This window comes from Prosopis cineraria, unplaced genomic scaffold (genome assembly GCF_029017545.1).
Source record: "Prosopis cineraria cultivar Desert tree isolate PC_DT_omini unplaced genomic scaffold, ASM2901754v1 PC15, whole genome shotgun sequence".
NCBI lineage: Eukaryota > Viridiplantae > Streptophyta > Magnoliopsida > Fabales > Fabaceae > Prosopis > Prosopis cineraria.
Window position 1 is genome coordinate 1529530 of NW_026555346.1, and position 18339 is coordinate 1547868.

Sequence of the window (18339 nt, forward strand, 5' to 3'; positions counted from 1 at the left end):
TTAGTATAGTGAAAAGTGAAATGCCAAAAAAAGGGGGGAGTAATTGAGGATTTGAGATTGATGCGCAGACTGCCTCATGCTTGAGTTGTGCGAGCAAAAAGTTAGCTGAGAAGATGTATCTTGTTCCTGCTATACCAATCACGTCCTAACAATTACCACTAAATTACCTGTTAGAAGTTTTTATGGAGCCCCTCGAAACAATCTTGAGTTCTCTCCTCGATATTCACTTTATGCGACTCTGGTGATAGATAGCATTTACATTTATCTAAAAAAAATATACGATAAATACGTTCAATTTTAGCTTTAAGGCCTTTGGCAAGTGGTTCAGAAGAGGAGACTAAAAATCAGATTAGGAAATCAAGAACTTGAAAAAGTTAAGTGGTCGAGTGTACTGATTTGCTCGAAATTTTACATGCACGTTGTGGGTCCAAGTTATTAAAAATCAAGCCATGGATACGAGATGATTTACTTGTTCGGTGACAAATATAATAAACGACGGAAGATGAACGATAACCTGCTGAGTTGCAGTGAATGAGTGGGTGGCCATTTTATAGACTAAATAATGAGAGGGCCATTTACTGAAGTCAGAAATAGTTGCTGGTAAATGTTAGCTTAGCCGTTTTAGAAGAGATATCTAAAGTTTGATAAAATATAAGAAGATGAATCAGCTCCGAGGACGCGAGGCATGGGCAATATAAAAGTCTTAGGAATTATTTTCTGCGATGCCCGGTCACTCTGATGGCTGGATTTACATGGAAGTTTAGCCGGTCATGTTCGTAGTTGTTCAAGCACTTCCACAAAATACTATTGCTTTCATGCCAAATTTATGTATTCTATGCGAGTAAAAAGTTGATAGAAGATTGCGACGACTATTCTTCATGTTCAGGGATTTCCGATGCATGCTAAACTGCAGCAGAATGGATTCTGAATTTTCCAAAAGAAAAGTCCATGTGAACAGATGATTGCCAAAATGATGCTGTCGTGGCATTAATACTTCAGGGAAACAAGGAAAATCGCTGTTAATTTTCCTCTGTACGAAGAGCAGATGACTCCGGCTGGCAAGAAAAACGGGTTTTTTTTTTTTTTGGGTTTGGGGGGGGGGGGACGACTCGGAGTTTTCTGAGCAGATTTGGATTCTTTCAATTATTTTATTTCAGGCCTTTTTTCTGACTGAATTTTTAAAAAAAAAAAAAAAAAAACAGGGGGGTGTATGAGCCTTAGGGAACTCACAAGTCATCTTATTATGTCCTTTTGGAGTATTATTATATCCTTGTTTGAATTGACATTGAGAGCGTTCAAATTCCTAATTCCCTGGGGTGTGGGGTTTGTCGAACCCACTACTCAACCTGTGGACCGGGGCGACTAATTCCGCTCCACCAGCAGAAAGCGCAACGAAGCCTCCGACCCAACAGATTCTTTATATTTCTCCGTGGGCGAAGCGTGAACATATAAGAAAGTTTAACTCTTAAAATTTTAGGAATTTTCATTAGCTTTGTTTGGATTCCTCAATCCAGCTGATGAAATTACTCGACAAGCAAATTAAACCAACTAAATTTTGTCTCCCTGTTTTGCACGAAAATTGAAATGATCTGTGTTGTTCCTGACTTATTGGTGATGAATAATGTGGTTTTTTTTAATAAATTTTTTATAAATGTATACATATAAATATATAGCAATATAGATTGATTTCATCAAAAATGATAAACCGCACTGGAGTCAACCCATTCTAATTCTACCTATATTCTATTCGGAAAAAAATCATAAAATGTTATAACACAGCAAAATTCGCTCCTGAAATACTGAGTTGAACAATATATGTTCATTAAATGCAAAATTAATATTCTAAATAATTAGTTACGTTGCCTTGGGGTTAATTTAATTGAAATTGAATTGAATGAAGGAATTTAAATCTTGAGGAGCCGGGATGGGAATGAAAACGGGAATATCTGATTCCAAGCAAAGTCCATTTCCACCTCTCGTTCTTTTTTCCCACCCACAAATCGATAGCCTCTCTCCCGCCTTCTTCCTTCCTCTTCCTTGCCTCTCACCCGCTATGGACCTCACCATTGACAATCCACTTTTGCTGCCACAAAATCGCAACTTTCACTCTGGAAACCACCGTTGCTGACATGTCGCCGCCGCCACTAGCCAACATCCACGACAACCTTCTCCCCCATCCTCACAAACTTCCCACCTTACCGGATCTCTTCCTCACAGCCCTCTCTGTTTGCTTTCTCTTCACGTCCTCCGCTAAGTCCACCCTCACCCCCAGATGTCCTTTTCTCTCGTTCCCCCTGAACCCTCGTCGCTTTCTTAAAATCCCCGTCATGTCCCACTCCGCGTCGAACCCTAAGATTAATCTTCTCTCTCGTCGCCACAACTTCGCCTCTCCGCAGTCTCTCTCCGACTGGCTCAAGACCCGTTTGCCTTCTGACTCCTTCGCCTCCTGGGGTGTGAAGCCCGGCACCAAGAACGTTCACAACCTCTGGCTCGAACTCTCAGAAGGTGAAACCTCTCTCGCTGATTCCACTCCTCCGGTTCGTACGGTTCAGGTTGTCACCGTTCGAGTCCTCGGCAAAGAGGGGAAAATTTTGGTTGAGTCTCACCAGGAGTTATCGGACGGTAACGTCAGAAAACGAGGCCGACCCTTGTCGGAGAAGATGAAGCCCAGTGAGGACCCGGAATCGGCTGCCATGAGGGCGATCAAAGAAGAGCTTGGCTCTATGGTTTGTGGGTCTGATGCCGATTTGGACGTCTGTGAAATTGTGAGGATTGATCCAAATTCGTATGAGATGAAGGTGGAGGAACGGAATTCGGATTCGTATCCGGGTTTGCCTGGTTGCTACGTTTTGCATACCTTGAATGCGACGGTCGACGGTTTGCCGGAGGGTGATTTTTGCACGTTTGAGGTTGACGAGTATGGAAATCTTGACGAAAATAATGTTGCGGACAAGGCGGTCTCTGTGAAGAAACATTACTGGACATGGGTTAGAGCTGATTCGAAGGAATCTTCATATGAAGTTATGAGCTGAAATTAACATTTTCATCTTGAGTTTTTTATACGGTATGGAAGGAATAATTTTCATCTTGTAAAGTGATGTGAGGTTTTGGTATATAAGTTCAACCATAATTATCATTCTCAATTATTGTTTTAGATGGAGTTAAACTACAATTGCAAGATGATATCAATGCGGCCAACTCAGTACTCAACATGCATAGGATTTTTGCTCTTCCCTGTGTAATTATGCGGCATTAGCTGGTTGTAAAACTGGATAATGTCTTTCCATATCAGTATATTACTATCATGCCATGTCATGCTTGATGCTTGTGATGTTGAGGTCATATGGTGGATAACTTCTGAAATATGAATATTGAATAAAATCAAGGCAGCTTACATTGAATGTTTCTTTTCTTGAATGCGTTCCATCACTTGTCTGCAAAAAACATACGTGGTGACATAAGTAAATTATGGCTCAAAACTTGTTTCACTTAATTGGCATTTTAGATCAGTACAGTGAGTGTATCGATGATCTATGATGTTTTAAAATGTTCTGAAGGGCTATTGATCATATATACTCTGTTAGGAGTCTTTTGGTATATCAATGGGTGATTACTTGTTAGATCCATTTCCAAAATCTTGAAGACATACTTTAGATTCTATCACTGAATTCACCAGGGACTTTTTTTTGGCCCCCGGACAACGATCTCGTCAGGGACTTTATTTCTAGATGCGTGATATGGTTGACTTAGTCATAGGCTAAGTTTTGATTTTTAGTTTGAAAGCTCTGTATGGGCTTTACTTTGTTGAATGTGTTGGTAGTGCGCATTAAGTAGAGTCAGAGATCTAATTTGTTAATGGTAGTTTTGGATGGCAGTGGAGAAAGCCAAGTAATTTCTTGTATCTCAGAACTTGGCTTAATTGGATGCTGTTAGCCCGATACTGCTTGAGGCTATTTTCTTGTGCTTCTGTCTTCATGTGGGCTGGGTAGAGAACACTCTGATGTGTTTTATTATAATATTATCTTGTCATGCTCTGTGATCAAGTGGAACTTTGATTAAAGGGAAGTTAAAGTATGGGATTAGTGATTATTATGTTTGAGTACTTCGTATGAAGAGTGGATTTATACAAGAAAACTGATTATACGAATCCTGCAACACTTTTGTGTCATATGGGAACAGGGAAGGCAGAGTTCATGGTACAGTGGTGTGGTAGTTCAGAGCTGTCCAAGATATATAACTAATATAGCCTGCAACTCAAGTTTACTGATTGGAATCTTATTCCCTTATGGGAGCGGCGATTCTGCAGATAGTCGAAGCGGATAAAGGGTACCATCACAGGGACAGGGATTACTAATGCATTTACAATGTGGGTTTTTCACACCCATCTATTGCTAGAGAAGTTTTAAATTCTGTGAAAGCTGCATGCTTGGTTGCAAACAAACAGTGAGGTGGCGAGATAGGGTCATAGTATGAATTTATTATCCTGATAGAGAAGAATCTAATGGGGTTTGACCTAGATAGCTGATTGATTCCCCTCTCAAAGCTGTAGCCGCAGCTACACATTGCTGCAGATTAGGCTTTCACCACCTGTCACGTTCTTCAAGGTGAGAGTATGGATGGGGTTAAAATGGGAGTCTACTGTCACAACCTGTGTCCAGAAAAAGGAAAACCTTCGAGGTTTTTTGGAGACATTTGAGATGACCTTTTATGTTCTACAATGTTCTAGAAACATTTAGAATAATCTAAAAATATTTGAAAAAATTTAAAAGTTTCTAGAAACTTATGTAGGAACTTTGAAATTTTTAGGATATTTTAAAATATTCTAAAATATTTTACACATATTTTGAATATTAGTTTAAAAATATCTTTGTAATATCTAGATATTTTTTGTAGATATTTCTATAAAATAAATATATACCATAGGATTGGATTAATTTTCACTATCCATTAAGGAGGTAGGAAAACTCTAGAATAAGGGGGAAGTTTATAAATGCCCTCTCACTCTTCATTTGTAAACAAGCAAACAAGAAGCAAAACAAACAAATTACTAAAGCTATCAAGTTCTTTTTTTTTTTTTTTGGTTTGCTAAGCTGTTTAGTTTTTTTTGCATACATTCTGAAAATTTAGTTGACTTAACAAAGATTAAGAAGTTGATCAGGTTAAAATGGACAAGGTTCAAAAACAAGTGAGTTTCAAAGTTGTGACACTATGTTGTGGTGGATAGATCTCCTTGACAACGTAAATTTTGTCAACTGCTTGTGTGGTTGACAAAATAGAGGAGACTACTCACATTGAGAGCCAAAATGAAGCATTTGTCTTCCACATGCACATGCATCCACTGCGTACACATACATGTGTGTTCGCTTTAATATGCCAAATATTTAATGCCTCTCATGTCAACCCTTCGCTAATTGCCACGCCAATTATTATTATTATTTTTTGGGTTGGTCTTGTTTTGCTTGTTATGAAGTGTTGACAATGACAAACCAGGATGTAACAAGGACTTGATTAAAGGGAAATTGAAACGATAGACGCTCAATAGTAAACTTTTAAAACTAAAGGCTTGACATTGGAACTCGAATTGAGTAGTTAAGCCTGTTGTGCATGTGAATTTTGTGATAATTGGTCCGCTAACATCCAGTATGGGCTTCATTTTCAAAGCTCTATCATTTGAGGGAACAATGAAGAAGGATGTTGCGGATGAGGGAGGTCATCTCATCTCTCCTCTGTCCAGGTTTTTTCGTTGGATATATTCTGCATGAGTCCACGTAGTCATGGCTCAGTAGGGAGAAGCGCATTTGATATTGGAATTAGTACACTATTTTGTGTGCTGAGTGATCTAACTAGTGAGAGCAAACACAGTATAGAGATTTCATTCTGGGCACAGATTTTGCTCATCTACCACGAATCGGACATGTCTCCGTGCAATATTCTTCATTCAATTCATACATCCTTAGTGCTGGAGTTGGAGAAGATAGAAGGTCGCTACGTGCTAAATTAATGACAATTTCTGTTTACGCCTTTCCTAAAGTCAATCGCCTTGTTAAAAGCTAATGTTGATTGTTTCCAGCCAAGTGCTCAACATGGTTTCCATTTGATAGGTCTGTCAGAATGAATCAAATTTGCTGGACTTTTAGCCATGTCTCGCCAAAGGCAAATTTGTTGTTTTTGGTGTAACTGCATTTTTTCTTCTTTTTAGCAGAAAAGAAACAGCTTTTTAAGTTTTCACGTTCGTTTGTGTTATTAAAATAAAGAAAAAGCTTGGATTAACAACTATCAGTAGGATACTTTTACTTGTCAGAAGATGGACAGATTAAAAGGATTTCTAAAGGAAGGTTGGTGATTTTAATATTTTAACAAAAATTGTAAGTAAGACGTGTGTTAGATATGCCCTTCCTCTGCATCCAGGGCCACCGCTTCCAATGGACCACATAAAATTATGTTTGGCGATAGCAAAAATCAGATAAGATCACTTGAATCCGTCAGACCATTATTAGTCGTTCTAATCAACCGAGATTCCATTTTCATGTACGTCTCAGTCCCCAACTCCCCGTAGCAGTGGGGACCAATATATAGAGTGGAGTGTTTTTGTAGCTTTTTCTATCTCCAAAAGCTATGCAACTTTAAAATTTTGCGGTGCAGGGTTTCTCTTAAAAAAAAGCAATGGTGGTGGAGTTATTTTTGTCCACATCATAATTTTATATGATTTTAACAGGAGAAAAAGAGAAACAATCTGATCTGAAATTAGGTAACAAACTTTAAGTGCGTTTACTTTTGCAGGTGGTACCGCTTCTACAATCAATTAAACCTGGATTAGTCAATCGAAAGCCCTTGAGAAACTATTATAGAATAGCATGTTGTTATATTAGTTCAAGTGGCATGGTGTGTTGCATTTGAAAACAAATGGATCGCTCTAAAATGAAGTGTTGAATTGTGCTTATTTGCTTGAGCATCCCTGGGTATTGTCTGCGATACTTTTGAAGGTAAAGAAATTGACATGAAACGTGCAGAATCTTGGTCAGAGAGCCACGATTTTCGCTCTTGCATGCTTGTCTCCTAATCCCGACAGCATATTCTTCAGTTAAATCCTTGTCTTCCAAACATCCTAATACTCATGAATGTCCGCGATTAGTCACTGTACATGATGAGCGGACAGATTATGCATCTCCTTGATTAGAATTAAGACTTACCTCTAATATGTTACGTTCATATGTTTTTGATGATTAACTTGTCCTATTTCTCTTCCATAACATTCTTAAGAATGTCTCTGGAGGAAATAACAAGAGGGGGGGGGGGGGAACCACAGATAATGATTTAACAAGCATGCTCTTTTACCCCACTCGTTAAATAACTTCCACTCCTATCATTCACACGCATATACATAATTTATTCGCAAATCTCTTGGCTGCAAAAGTAAATAACACCAATCTGAGGCAGAAATCATAGAACTTGAGAAGGATCTCTCACAAATGATAGTAGCAGATTGATTACACTAAAGGAACTCAGTTTAAAACAGTGGTAGAACATTGAGCACCCTGGTTTGAAGTGAGAGGAGCAGAAGGCATGGAGGGTTCGAACGCCATAACTGAAATACATTTAACATCGAACCCATAATGCCCAGTGACCCACGTCGCCACTTTCCACCGGAGCCTTCCACTCACTCTTAGATTCAGAACCAGTCTTCCAACAGTTTGATCACGACCCATTTCATAGCCAAGAGAGGGAGCCACAGGGACTTCATTTCCTACCAGAGGGGCTGTTAAGAGATTGCTCTCTTCGTGGTCCTGGTAGAGCGGTGGCAGAGAGGTATATGAAGTTATCTGCTGGCCCTTGTAGGTGGCGTATACTTGGAAGTCGTCGTAGTAAATGGCGACTTTCTGGTTTGGGTTCTTTGAGAGCAGTGTGACCTGAATGGAAGAGTTTATGCGGGATCCTGAGAGACTGAGCTGATAGATATCAACTTGTTGGATAGAGAATTGAGGCTTGGCAGGGCGGAGGATGACCCATATCGCAAGCGACAGTAGAAGAATTGCGGTGATGAATATAGAGAGAGCCAAGGAGAACTTCTTGTAGTTTCTTTCAATCTTGAAGCATTGCTTGTACTGGGCACAGTGTTTTGGAGATTTTATTGTGATTTCAGACATTGACTAGAAGCAAAGAGGACGGTTTGAAGGGAGGTATTACTGTGAAGAAGATGAGAGGAAGGAGGAAGAGAAGAGAAACAGCAGCACAGAACAAAATTCTAAATGATCCACTGATGTATAGAAATGACTAGAGGGGTTGGATGGGTTATAAATATAGCATAAACGTCAATTAGTCTGTCCTATGCCATGCTTTTTCGGGCATTAGCTTGCTATTTACCAAACCGGCAAAACGCGCGTGTATGAATCGTACATTTATGTATTCTTATGAATATAAGGCAAACTCTCTTCCAAGTCACATTACACGTATATAGGTGTACTAGATTTTTTTGGGGTAATATTTTTATTGAATCATTTGATAACAAAGACTTGGAAATTCATCCTCAAAGCAAAAAAGAACTGTAGACTTTGCTGAAATATAGCAGCAGAAGTGGTTTAACAGGTTCTTGCAGGAACAAGTCGTGGGAAATTTAGCGTTGTGGAGTGTGGAATGTGGACCATAGAAAAACCTATTTGATACTGTTAAAACTGGTTTTTGCGTGATCTGATCCATCGGAAATTGTTGATCATTGCATCATTGTACACCATTTTCTAAAGCAACTGCTTGTTGCTTGTTGCAAGCAATGACGGAGCAAGATTTCGGTGGAACAAGCTAAGCCTTTTGCCCATATATAGCTACATTGACGTACGAAGTACAGAGACCAACAACAGCCAAATTTCACACCTGAAGTCTGTGCAGGGTGCTAAAAAGTAACTTAACGGGTAAATATACAGGGTAAGTGCTTTTGTACCGCAAAACGCTTTTTGTCACTTTCTTACTTTTTTCATAATGAAATGAATGAGACCACCGTGAAATGCTACAATCCAAATTTGTGGCTACAACTGTCCGCAATCCAGCATGCCCTCCTTGGTGAGATTTAGTGCGCATGCCTTTGCTGAAACCCAAAAGTCCATTGCAGACAAAAACTTCTGCCAGCATTTTACTTGAAAATTGAATCAAAACCGTGCACTTCTCACAAGGGACATGATCGGCTTGATGCTTGGTTAAGAGCTTTCGCAATGGAAGTGTTTCACTTTTCAGCTCTATATATACGATAATAATTCGCATAGAGACTCAGTAGAGCTGTTATTAGTAGCACTGGAAGATGAACAAATTTTGCTCCTCCGATTTGTTAAACTATGGAGGGAGCTCTGTTCGTCAGAATTACTTTATTCAGACACACCAGAGTTTTAGAGAAATGAAGGGACAATGATTGTACTGGGCAAGGATGCAGTCAATTAGCCGCATGATATGCGTGTCGCTGGTGATGATTACCAGCTGTCATCGCAGAAGGGGTACACGTGGGTCCCACATAATGCTCTTTTTTCAAATTAAATTTGAAAGAAAATGTATTTTTTTATATAGTTATATAATTGAGTATTTCAACAATGTAAAAAATAAGTTGTTTTTTAAATGTACATAATTAATTTTTATTTTTAGTAGTTATTTTAATATATTTTTCGTATCTTTTACTGGAGCTTATGCAATTTTGTTTTGCCCCCTTAACATTTCTCCACATTTTCAATAGGATTTAAATATTTAAAAGATGACTGTAATTTTTTTAAAAAATAAAATATTAAACATGTGAACATTATATTTTTGGGGGGATCTAATTATAAATGTGTGCAGCTATGTATATTGGACGTGAGTGTATCAGGCACGCCTTGAACTTGTATACATGATTGGATTTTGATTGGTTAGTTTTGCCTTCCATTTTCCCAAGTTTGTGGCCTCCTTCCTTTCAAGTTATAACAGGAGATTAGAAGGAAAAGTGACAATGGCTTGAAGAGCCGTGAAATAGATAGAGCAACTTTTGCCATATAGCCTTTGTCAATGCGCAAGTGGCTTATAGTTAGATCTCCTTCTTCCATGTGTCTACTGTAATTGTTAACCTCTTAGCGTGTTAGCCAAAAGGAAAAAAAAAAAAAAATCTCAGTGAAGTTTTCATTCATAAATATCGAGACTTGTGAACTTCTGATTAATTTTTGAGGGACTTACTTGAGTGATTGTTTTTCTTTTTTTTTTACTATTATTTGAGGGCCCCACCTCAGTTTTTGACGTATGAGATAATTAGTCAATTAGCAATTCAATTGTTTATCTGATCATGTAATTTACATCATGCAAATGAATAAACAGTGAGAGAACTATTTCTTAGTGGTTGAATCAATGCATGGTAATTTGGCAATATGGGGAGCACCCAACTGCTAAGGGGTTTAAAAGGCATGCAGAGACATCTGAAATTTAAAGTTAATGGTGTCGCTTTCGAAGCTTCCTTTTTTCCCCTTCCAGTTATTGTCGGGGCGTATCAATCAAGAGAGAGTTGATGACCCCATTTGCTTAGTGGTTTCTCAACTTTCTTTCTTGCCAGTTCTTTAGTGCTTATTTCTTTACTTTGGGACCATGAGGACTCCCAATTTCTTCATGATCAATAAAAAGAGCAGATATTTTGCTTTGTTTTCCTAAGAAATACAATTTATCTTTGAAGCTTGGATTGAATATGTCGGTTCGTTGAATTACTGGGTACTGGGACAAGGATCTCTGCAACGTGCAATCATTTGGTAAAACTGATGAGAAGGTAGGCAAATAGATAATTGTATCACTAAATATGTAAACAAGCTTAAAAAGTGGCAGCTAGGAAGTGCACACTGCATACATGTTTTCGGGGAAAATAATTACTTCCGAAATGGTGGCTTCTTGCATTTGTCCAATATAATTATCTGCCTTTGCCTATAATTCATCTCAAAACCCTTTCTTTGAACCCTCTGATACAACTCGAAACGGACCCTGGATGTCGTGATGACTTTGAGAAGGAGTTGCTTTTAATGCTCGCATATTTGCTTCTCTTCACTCTATAAATTAGAAACGCACAATTTATCATCCTCATCGCCAAGTTGGAAACATCCTGATTTGCTGCGGCATACTGTGTGCAGCTAACCCGGAAAAGTCAAATATTCCTTACTTTACCTTCATTTTTCACTTTTCTTTTCCTCCTTCTGGCAAATATGTGGTGGTGGGAGAGTGATCATTTTGAAACACTTGCGAATGCACTCTTTCCTAAAGGTTGCTTGAGAAACTGTCAACCATGAAAAAGAAATAATGGCATTGAATAAAAGGAAAACATCACTCAAGGTCCGTCGTACCTAATTTATATTAATCAAGAACAGTAAAAAATTGAAATTTCATCCTTCAATCCTTAGCTGAAGATTATTTTTTACGTCAATTGATTTAATTGTCCCTAAAATTTAAAATAATAATAAAAAGTCACTCTCACTATCACTGGTGCTGGCCACTAGATTGTATAAAGTTTAAAATAATAAATAAAAATTACTTGGTGCTTAACCACCTAAAAAGTTTAATGTTCAAGCCAGTTTAATTAAAAGTTTTAAACTTTCATATATTTTATTTGTAAAAATGTGAATGTATTATTGTTAATCACAAATGCATTATTGTTAAAATTTAAATAAATACTTATTTATAAAAAATATACATTTGTATAATTAAATTCATTCTGTTAATTTTTTTAATTTGTTAAAACACGAATGAATTGTTATTCATTTTGAATAAGTTGCTATTAAAACTTGAATGTATACTTGTTATTAATTATTGAAAGCACAAGTCTAATAGAACGAATGTATAAATAACGAGCTATTCAGGTTTTAACAATAATTTTTTTAAAATTAACAATAATGCATTTGAGTTTTAACAAATTAAAAAAAAACAGATATGATGGATTGTATTCATCAACAATAAATTTTGGTGTTTACTAGACAATGCTGCTGGTTTTTGTCATGAAACATTCGAGCATTTTTAGTAGATTAAGTAAAAAAAATTTCTTAAATTTATTTATCTAAAAACTATCAAGTATTTTAATTATATTCTCACTCATCTTTATTTTTATGAAAAAGTTGTCATATAATCTTAATTTAAATCACAAGACTGCTATCAAAATTTCATAGCTTAACAAAACGCGATGGATATTACAGGTACTTCCAGTCTTTTACCTCCAAGAACACACTTTACATATGGGAATGGAGGCTGGAGGAGGGAGCACATTAATGAGATTAATATCCCACCTCCCAGGATGTTTTTCGACTTTTCCAATCAATCTTGCGGAGAACTTTTCGACACGTGGCTTTGTTACTTTAGGATGTCACGTTTGTGGTTTTGAGAGCTGTCAAACGCCATCTGCAAAGTGTTTCGAGTTCCATGCTGTCACTCGCCTCCGAAGGGACTCTTGCTCTACTCGCTCAACCATTGGGCAGGTCGGCAAATTAGGAGTTTATGTTGTGCCGTTATGCCTCGGCATCAAAATGACGATAATGTCCCTGACATCATTGCGTGCTGAGCATTGAGCACGAGGAACGCAAGATTCATTGACAAGAAAAGGAGAGGTGCACTCTTCATCGTTCCATTCGTTCCCTGTCTGGGCGGGGATTTCTTGATGTTTGTGATCATGTTATTTTGTTCCTAAATCCAAATCATCAATGATATTTAGGATTCTCCTAACCTTGGCTTAAATCCACAGTTAAGTGTTACTCTTACCTTCCACTTTAGTTTACGCTAACCCATTTAGTTAACTCTACACAACTTCAAATTGATTTATCGCTTCTTTTTTATGACAACATGGTTTGATCTTGTTAGTTTGGGGAGCAGGAAATTAAAATACATCCAGAAGACTCTGTGATTGATGTGCTACTATTCATTACTCTCCGTCCACGCTCTTCATTGGCTCGTGTCTATTGTGTCTCCTGTTCCCCCACCACAACGATAGAGAGCGAAGTTGAAAAATTCAAGGGAAAAAAACTGATTACAAGTGAGATATATATATATATATATATATATAATATTTCTCTCAACAATATTGAATGCAGATTTAGTTTACTAGTTTAATAAAAATTAAGAAATTTGGTTAAATTAGTTATTTGTCATCGTCATTATTGTTATTGTTATATAAAAGTTTGTTTCACTTTTAATTTCTCAAAATACCCTTCCCTTAAGTCTTAAGAAGGGCATGGGATGCGGGAGACAAAAAGAATTGAAGAAAACTATGCAATTAATAAGAATAATGTAAGGAAAAACATTACACGAAGAAGATAAATATAAAATTGGAATGATATAAAAACAAGTTCCTTACTTAAATTTAGAACCGCATGCGCCAGGATAATCCATCCCTGTTGTGTTCATGTTGGGTAGTTGGTTTAGTTTAATATTAGGCCTTAATCTCTTCTGACGATTACTTTGATATTAAGGAATCACGATTTGAAATGCCCTCTTCCTTAATCATCCTAATTCCATTCCCTCTCTTTTCCGGATTTGGATCCTGTGCGTATCCCAACTACATGCATGGGACGAGTGGTGCCATATGGCAAAACCTCTTGCTCTTCCACCCAAAAGCCAGCCACAATTTGGTCACACACGAATCTTCTTCCACGTCATTCACAGCATAAGCCAATTTCCCCAGGGACTTCTCAAACTGTATTGGCAGGCTTGCGGCTATCCATCTGCTGAATTTTAAGCTACCTCCATGACCACCAAGACACTTTCATTCGGATTACATGATTTTTGTGTCTGGACTGAAATACTCGCGGCGTATTAAGTAATGCGTCATCTTTGAGGTGGAATCGCATTTGCGAAAAATAAATGGCAGGATATTTTCAAAGGCTTCAATCATTCGGCAGAAAAAAGAACAATCAGACAAGTGTAAAGTGAGCGACAAACAAGACTGTAGGATGTTGCAAGAGTTCTGTTATAGCCAGAATCCCACGCTTGTGATTCAGGATGATGTTAGGCGATGGATCGCATGAAGATTTACTCCACCAACAAAACTTTGACTCTTTCCTTGCCCCTCCAGTTTTGATGAAATTAAGGCTGACTTTTAATTTGCACGAGACAGGAGAGAACTGGATAAAATTACCACAGGCGCTCAATAATACAATACAACTATACAAGCATGTTATCAATCTCATAAAAAATATGTAGCTGAGCGCCAGGTAAAAGGAACCATCAAAAGCACGTGCCTGTGCGTGCAAGGAAGAGGCATTTTATCTGGTTCACCTACGATTTATTTAGTTATTTTCCTTGCTCGGGGAAAGCAACAAATTTGGTTGGCAAGAACGTCACAGATTCTGGAATTAAAACATCTAAAATGGGAATGGAGGTCTTAAGTATGATTTCCTTCCTCTGCTCCAAACAAAAATATGAATTACTTGATGGCTATTGCTCTCATTTACCCCTCCCTTTATCAAATATCTGCAATGATTCAAAGGGGTAGAAACGTGCAGGATGAAATCATTTTTACTTTTCTGGTGAAATATAATAAATGGGACAGCTGGGAGCAGGCACGCAGGAGATGGTGATGCAGTGCTTGATATCTGCCTATCATGCAGATATTTTGGAAATATCTGGCACTGTATATCTATGCGGCGCACCAGGACCCGAAAAGGTTCACGAAGGAACCGATGTCACAAGTGAAAATGTTAAAAAAGGACCACACAGAGTTTTGTGTTGGATGAAGTCTGAGGAAGCATGGCCACGTCACTCTGGCACTGTCCCACTGGACGCATCTTCATCATCCAAAACAATCTCGCCCTCGCTTTCTTTCGTTATCCTCTGCCTCTCGCCGTTCTCTTCTTCCTTCACGTTTACCTCAATGGCGAGTTCGCTCTCTTTCGCCTTTCACGCCTCTTATCTCCCGCCACCCTCGCCCTCCTCTTCTACTCCTGCTTCTTCCTCCACTCTCTGTCTTCCCTCTTCATCTACTCATTTTCTGAGGCAATCCAGCAAGTCCTTAGCTTTCTTCAGTCCATCTCAGATACTCAGATGCACTGCTGTTGCGCCCAGAACCAGAAGAAACCATGCAGGTCGGCTCCTTGTTCGTATGTCCTGGGATGGACCCCTCTCTTCCGTGAAATTGATCACGCAGGCAAAAAATGTTGAGGTATATATGTCCCCTCTTCTTTACGATCCCTTTTCTTCGAATTTTCCAGACTCATCAAACATATGGCATTGGATGTTTTGACATTTGGGAACAAATAGATCTGTTATAGTTCTTGGGGGAAAGTAATGTGGGATTGTGTACAGTTGGCGGATTCGGTAAAGCAGCACGTGGAGGAGAAAGTCGGGAAGGCGGTTCAGAACCATTGTCACTTGGTGAGGGAGGTGGATGTAAGGTTATCCATCCGAGGAGGAGGAGAATTTGGGAAAGGACCCCTCACCACAAGATGTGAGGTTATACTTGCTCCTGGCACTCTAATCTCGGATATTAGAGATTTTAGCTTGCAATTTATCAATTGTGCTGGGATAATATCCAAGAACTAAGCAATTGAGAAATGCAATCTTATTGGTTCGAAATTGTTTCCTCATATATCATTCAAAATTAGGGTTTTGCACCTGATTAGGTAACTTTGTTCACGAAGCGGCATGGAGTGGTGCGGGCAGAGGAAGAAGCAGAGACTATGTACGGGAGTATAGATTTGGTATCCTCAATCATTCAGAGAAAGCTGAGGAAGATAAAAGAAAAGGAGTCAGATCATGGTCGCCACATGAAGGGCTTCAACAGGTTGAAAGTCAGGGAGCCTGTAACTCCTTTGCCCCTCGATGACACAGAGGCAGAGACAGACACGCCTCCCCGACAGGAGGAAGAATTCATTGATGAGGTTGGTTCTGGCTGCGAAGAGGGAATACTTCCATGCATTCATAATCTGGATTCCCCCCCCCCCTTGGTAGATAAGTGACGACTGTTTAACGTGGACGGTTTTTGCAGGTTGTCCGTACAAAATACTTTGACATGCCGCCGTTGACTGTGAGCGAAGCAATTGAGCAGCTGGAAAATGTTGATCATGACTTCTATGGCTTCCGAAATGAAGACACTGGTGAGCAATTACAGTGAAGCTCATTTTATTTTCCCTCCTCATTGCTTGCAAGTTCCCATGTATCAATGATCAGTAATTTGATGTTCTAACTGCTTCAGGGGAGATAAATATAGTGTACAGAAGGAAAGAAGGAGGTTATGGACTCATCATCCCCAAAGCAGACGGCAAGGCGGAGAAACTGGAATCTATGGTAGTTGAAACAGCCAGAGAACCCTCCCTCTCAGAATGAATTGCACTTGTGAGAACTTTTTGAAACGACTGTAGAGCTTGTACATGATTTGCGGATACCAGCTATGCCTCTGATCTGAGCAAAGCCAACTTTGATTCAGGTTTCAGTTTTGTCGAGGGTAAACCAAGTTCCCAAATATATGGTGTGATCTTCAATAGCTTGGTGTTGCAAAATGATAGAGGCACCATCTCTCATCCCGTAACGTTGAGAATTGAACTTGACACTGCTATAAGCATTCTGCAGAATATTGGGTTCACTTCCCCTTCGTTAGACATTAGAAAGTACATAATAAAAGTTGATGAGTTAATTAACACGTAAAGTATAGTTTTCCGGCAGGTATGCCAAGATAATTGGGGTTTGAGCAAATGTATTATGAATTATCAAAGCGAAAGAAAAGGATCGTAAAACACTACACAATCGTCATTCTGACCACCCTCTTTGGGAGATAGTCCATGATATCAAGTGCCTCCTGACTGGCTCCATGGAAGTTTCCCTTAAACATGCATATAGGGAGCACTTGATTTGCGTAGATCTCATAGCTAAGAGTGCACAAAATGCTGCTGCCCCTTTTATTTTGTTTGATTCTGTTATTCCTGAATGTGCCCCTCAGTTTGCACGAGAGAGTAACTAGAACTCTGAATGTGCCCCTTTTATTTTGTTTGTAAAATAAAACACAACTCCACTAGCAGCTTGCCAGTGCACTTGCCTTGGATCATCTTGTGTGTCTTAGCAGACTTTTCTCGTCTTGCTGGGTATTCTGTTCCCCCATATGCAAGCAGAAGAGAAACGAGCATCAAATTTTTATTCAACATCCCGTGGTTCAAGTTGTAGAAATTGTTATTAAAATTGTGCCTATATGCTTGATGTGCTAATTCACCGTGAAAGCATTTTCACCAAAATGTTGTAATGGGTACTGTTATCCATGTTAGCAGCAGCTAGTTAATAATGTTGAATGAAATTGAGCTGACATTTCTGTTATGGAAAACATCAGTAATAATAACCAAAATGGCATTGTATATCAGAGCGCAACAAAAACACTTGAGTGAATAGTTGAACATGCAAACCTTTCTAAGAACAACTTGCACAATCTCTTGGGCCTTTTATCCTAGATATTGGACCAGAGCAACACTGCAACGTTGGTAGTATGGGTCATCTTCTAAATCTAAATCAGCCATTGTAAAGCTGGAGTGGGCCAGAGGGATAAAAGGAGTCAACGGAAGAATGTAAAACACATTGCATTGCCCCGGCGATACTTGCTTAGACCATGGTGTTTGATCCATGAACAGGGCACCAGATATGCATTATCATTCTTGCTGTTATTATATGAGCACTATTTCTATCAAACAAACTGTAGCATTGACTTATCTAAGGATTTGAGGAGATTTTCTATTCAATTTTTCTTTTTAAGGTTTTTCTTTTGTCTGTTCTTTGCGATCACGAAAAACACAATACGATGCAATTGTGCCATTTTTACTCTCCTTTTTCCAAAACAGGTTTTCTTTGATGAATTCAATCTGGAGGCACCTTGACGCCGACATTCACAAGGGTCCTCAAGTTTGAAAATTTAAAACTTTTTCATTTGAGGTAGATGTGATTTACTTGAGTCATATCATGAAACATTAAAGTCATTGGTTTTTGGTAGCATTATTTTAATTCTAATAATAAATAAATGTGCATTTTTACATTTGAAATATTAGGAATGTCCAGCACACATTAAAGTATTGGTCGTAATACTTTTTACTCTTAAAATAGTTAAAATAAAGTATTTTTTTCTCACACCATTAAATTCTTAACATTAACCATTAAAAAATATTAGTTGAAAATTTAATATTGACAACTAAGAAATTTAACGGTAATTACTTTAAGAATAAAGTCATTTTAGCCAATACTTTTGTGTGTTGAGATTTGTTGGAAGATCACTTCAACAGTAAAAATGCTTCTTTACCCTTTAATAATAAACAATAGTGTGATAGAATAATTTGTTGCAGTGTCCAAGTCTTTTAATGACTCTCTCTTGGATCACTCATTGTGCGGTTGCGCCACTTCTAATAATGAACA

The 18339-nt window shown here is 38.3% G+C and overlaps 3 protein-coding genes across 6 annotated transcripts; 2 read left to right on the forward strand and 1 right to left on the reverse strand.

Annotated features, from left to right (window-relative positions):
• The first annotated feature begins 1928 nt into the window (after positions 1 to 1928).
• Positions 1929 to 4675, forward strand: LOC129294220 (uncharacterized). 2 transcript variants are annotated; one of them, XM_054932419.1, is made up of 2 exons: positions 1929 to 3064; positions 4180 to 4675. In XM_054932419.1, exon 1 carries the CDS (start codon positions 2130 to 2132, stop codon positions 3030 to 3032), a length of 903 nt encoding a protein of 300 aa, XP_054788394.1. In that variant the 5' UTR covers positions 1929 to 2129; the 3' UTR covers positions 3033 to 3064; positions 4180 to 4675. The 2 variants fall into 2 exon arrangements, with proteins under 2 accessions (XP_054788394.1, XP_054788393.1); XM_054932418.1 differs by lacking the exon at positions 4180 to 4675 and adding an exon at positions 3156 to 3401 and having other exon boundaries at positions 1930 to 3064.
• Positions 4676 to 7343: 2668 nt separating this feature from the next.
• On the reverse strand, positions 7344 to 8333 carry LOC129294730 (NDR1/HIN1-like protein 26). The gene has a single exon (XM_054933203.1). The coding sequence runs from the start codon at positions 8142 to 8144 to the stop codon at positions 7503 to 7505; it is 642 nt and encodes a 213-aa protein (XP_054789178.1). The 5' UTR covers positions 8145 to 8333; the 3' UTR covers positions 7344 to 7502.
• A 6152-nt stretch (positions 8334 to 14485) lies between these two features.
• On the forward strand, positions 14486 to 16982 carry LOC129294468 (ribosome-binding factor PSRP1, chloroplastic-like). 3 transcript variants are annotated; one of them, XM_054932868.1, is made up of 6 exons: positions 14486 to 15118; positions 15262 to 15408; positions 15579 to 15836; positions 15944 to 16052; positions 16151 to 16290; positions 16382 to 16982. In XM_054932868.1, the coding sequence occupies exons 1-5, from the start codon at positions 14501 to 14503 to the stop codon at positions 16279 to 16281; spliced, it is 1263 nt and encodes a 420-aa protein (XP_054788843.1). In that variant the 5' UTR covers positions 14486 to 14500; the 3' UTR covers positions 16282 to 16290; positions 16382 to 16982. The 3 variants fall into 3 exon arrangements, with proteins under 3 accessions (XP_054788843.1, XP_054788842.1, XP_054788844.1); XM_054932867.1 differs by having other exon boundaries at positions 16151 to 16982; XM_054932869.1 differs by lacking the exon at positions 15262 to 15408 and having other exon boundaries at positions 16151 to 16982.
• The last annotated feature ends 1357 nt before the right edge of the window (positions 16983 to 18339 follow it).

Bases quoted from the DNA above. Each gene is read 5' to 3' on its own strand.
- LOC129294220 (XM_054932419.1), top strand. From the start codon at position 2,130: ATGTCGCCGCCGCCACTAGCCAACATCCACGACAACCTTCTCCCCCAT.
- LOC129294468 (XM_054932867.1), top strand. From the start codon at position 14,501: ATGGGACAGCTGGGAGCAGGCACGCAGGAGATGGTGATGCAGTGCTTG. The intron at 15,409-15,578 runs GTTATACTTGCT...GCACCTGATTAG, and splicing joins CCCTCACCACAAGATGTGAG to GTAACTTTGTTCACGAAGCG. The intron at 16,053-16,150 runs GTGAGCAATTAC...TAACTGCTTCAG, and splicing joins CTTCCGAAATGAAGACACTG to GGGAGATAAATATAGTGTAC.
- LOC129294730 (XM_054933203.1), bottom strand. From the start codon at position 8,144: ATGTCTGAAATCACAATAAAATCTCCAAAACACTGTGCCCAGTACAAG.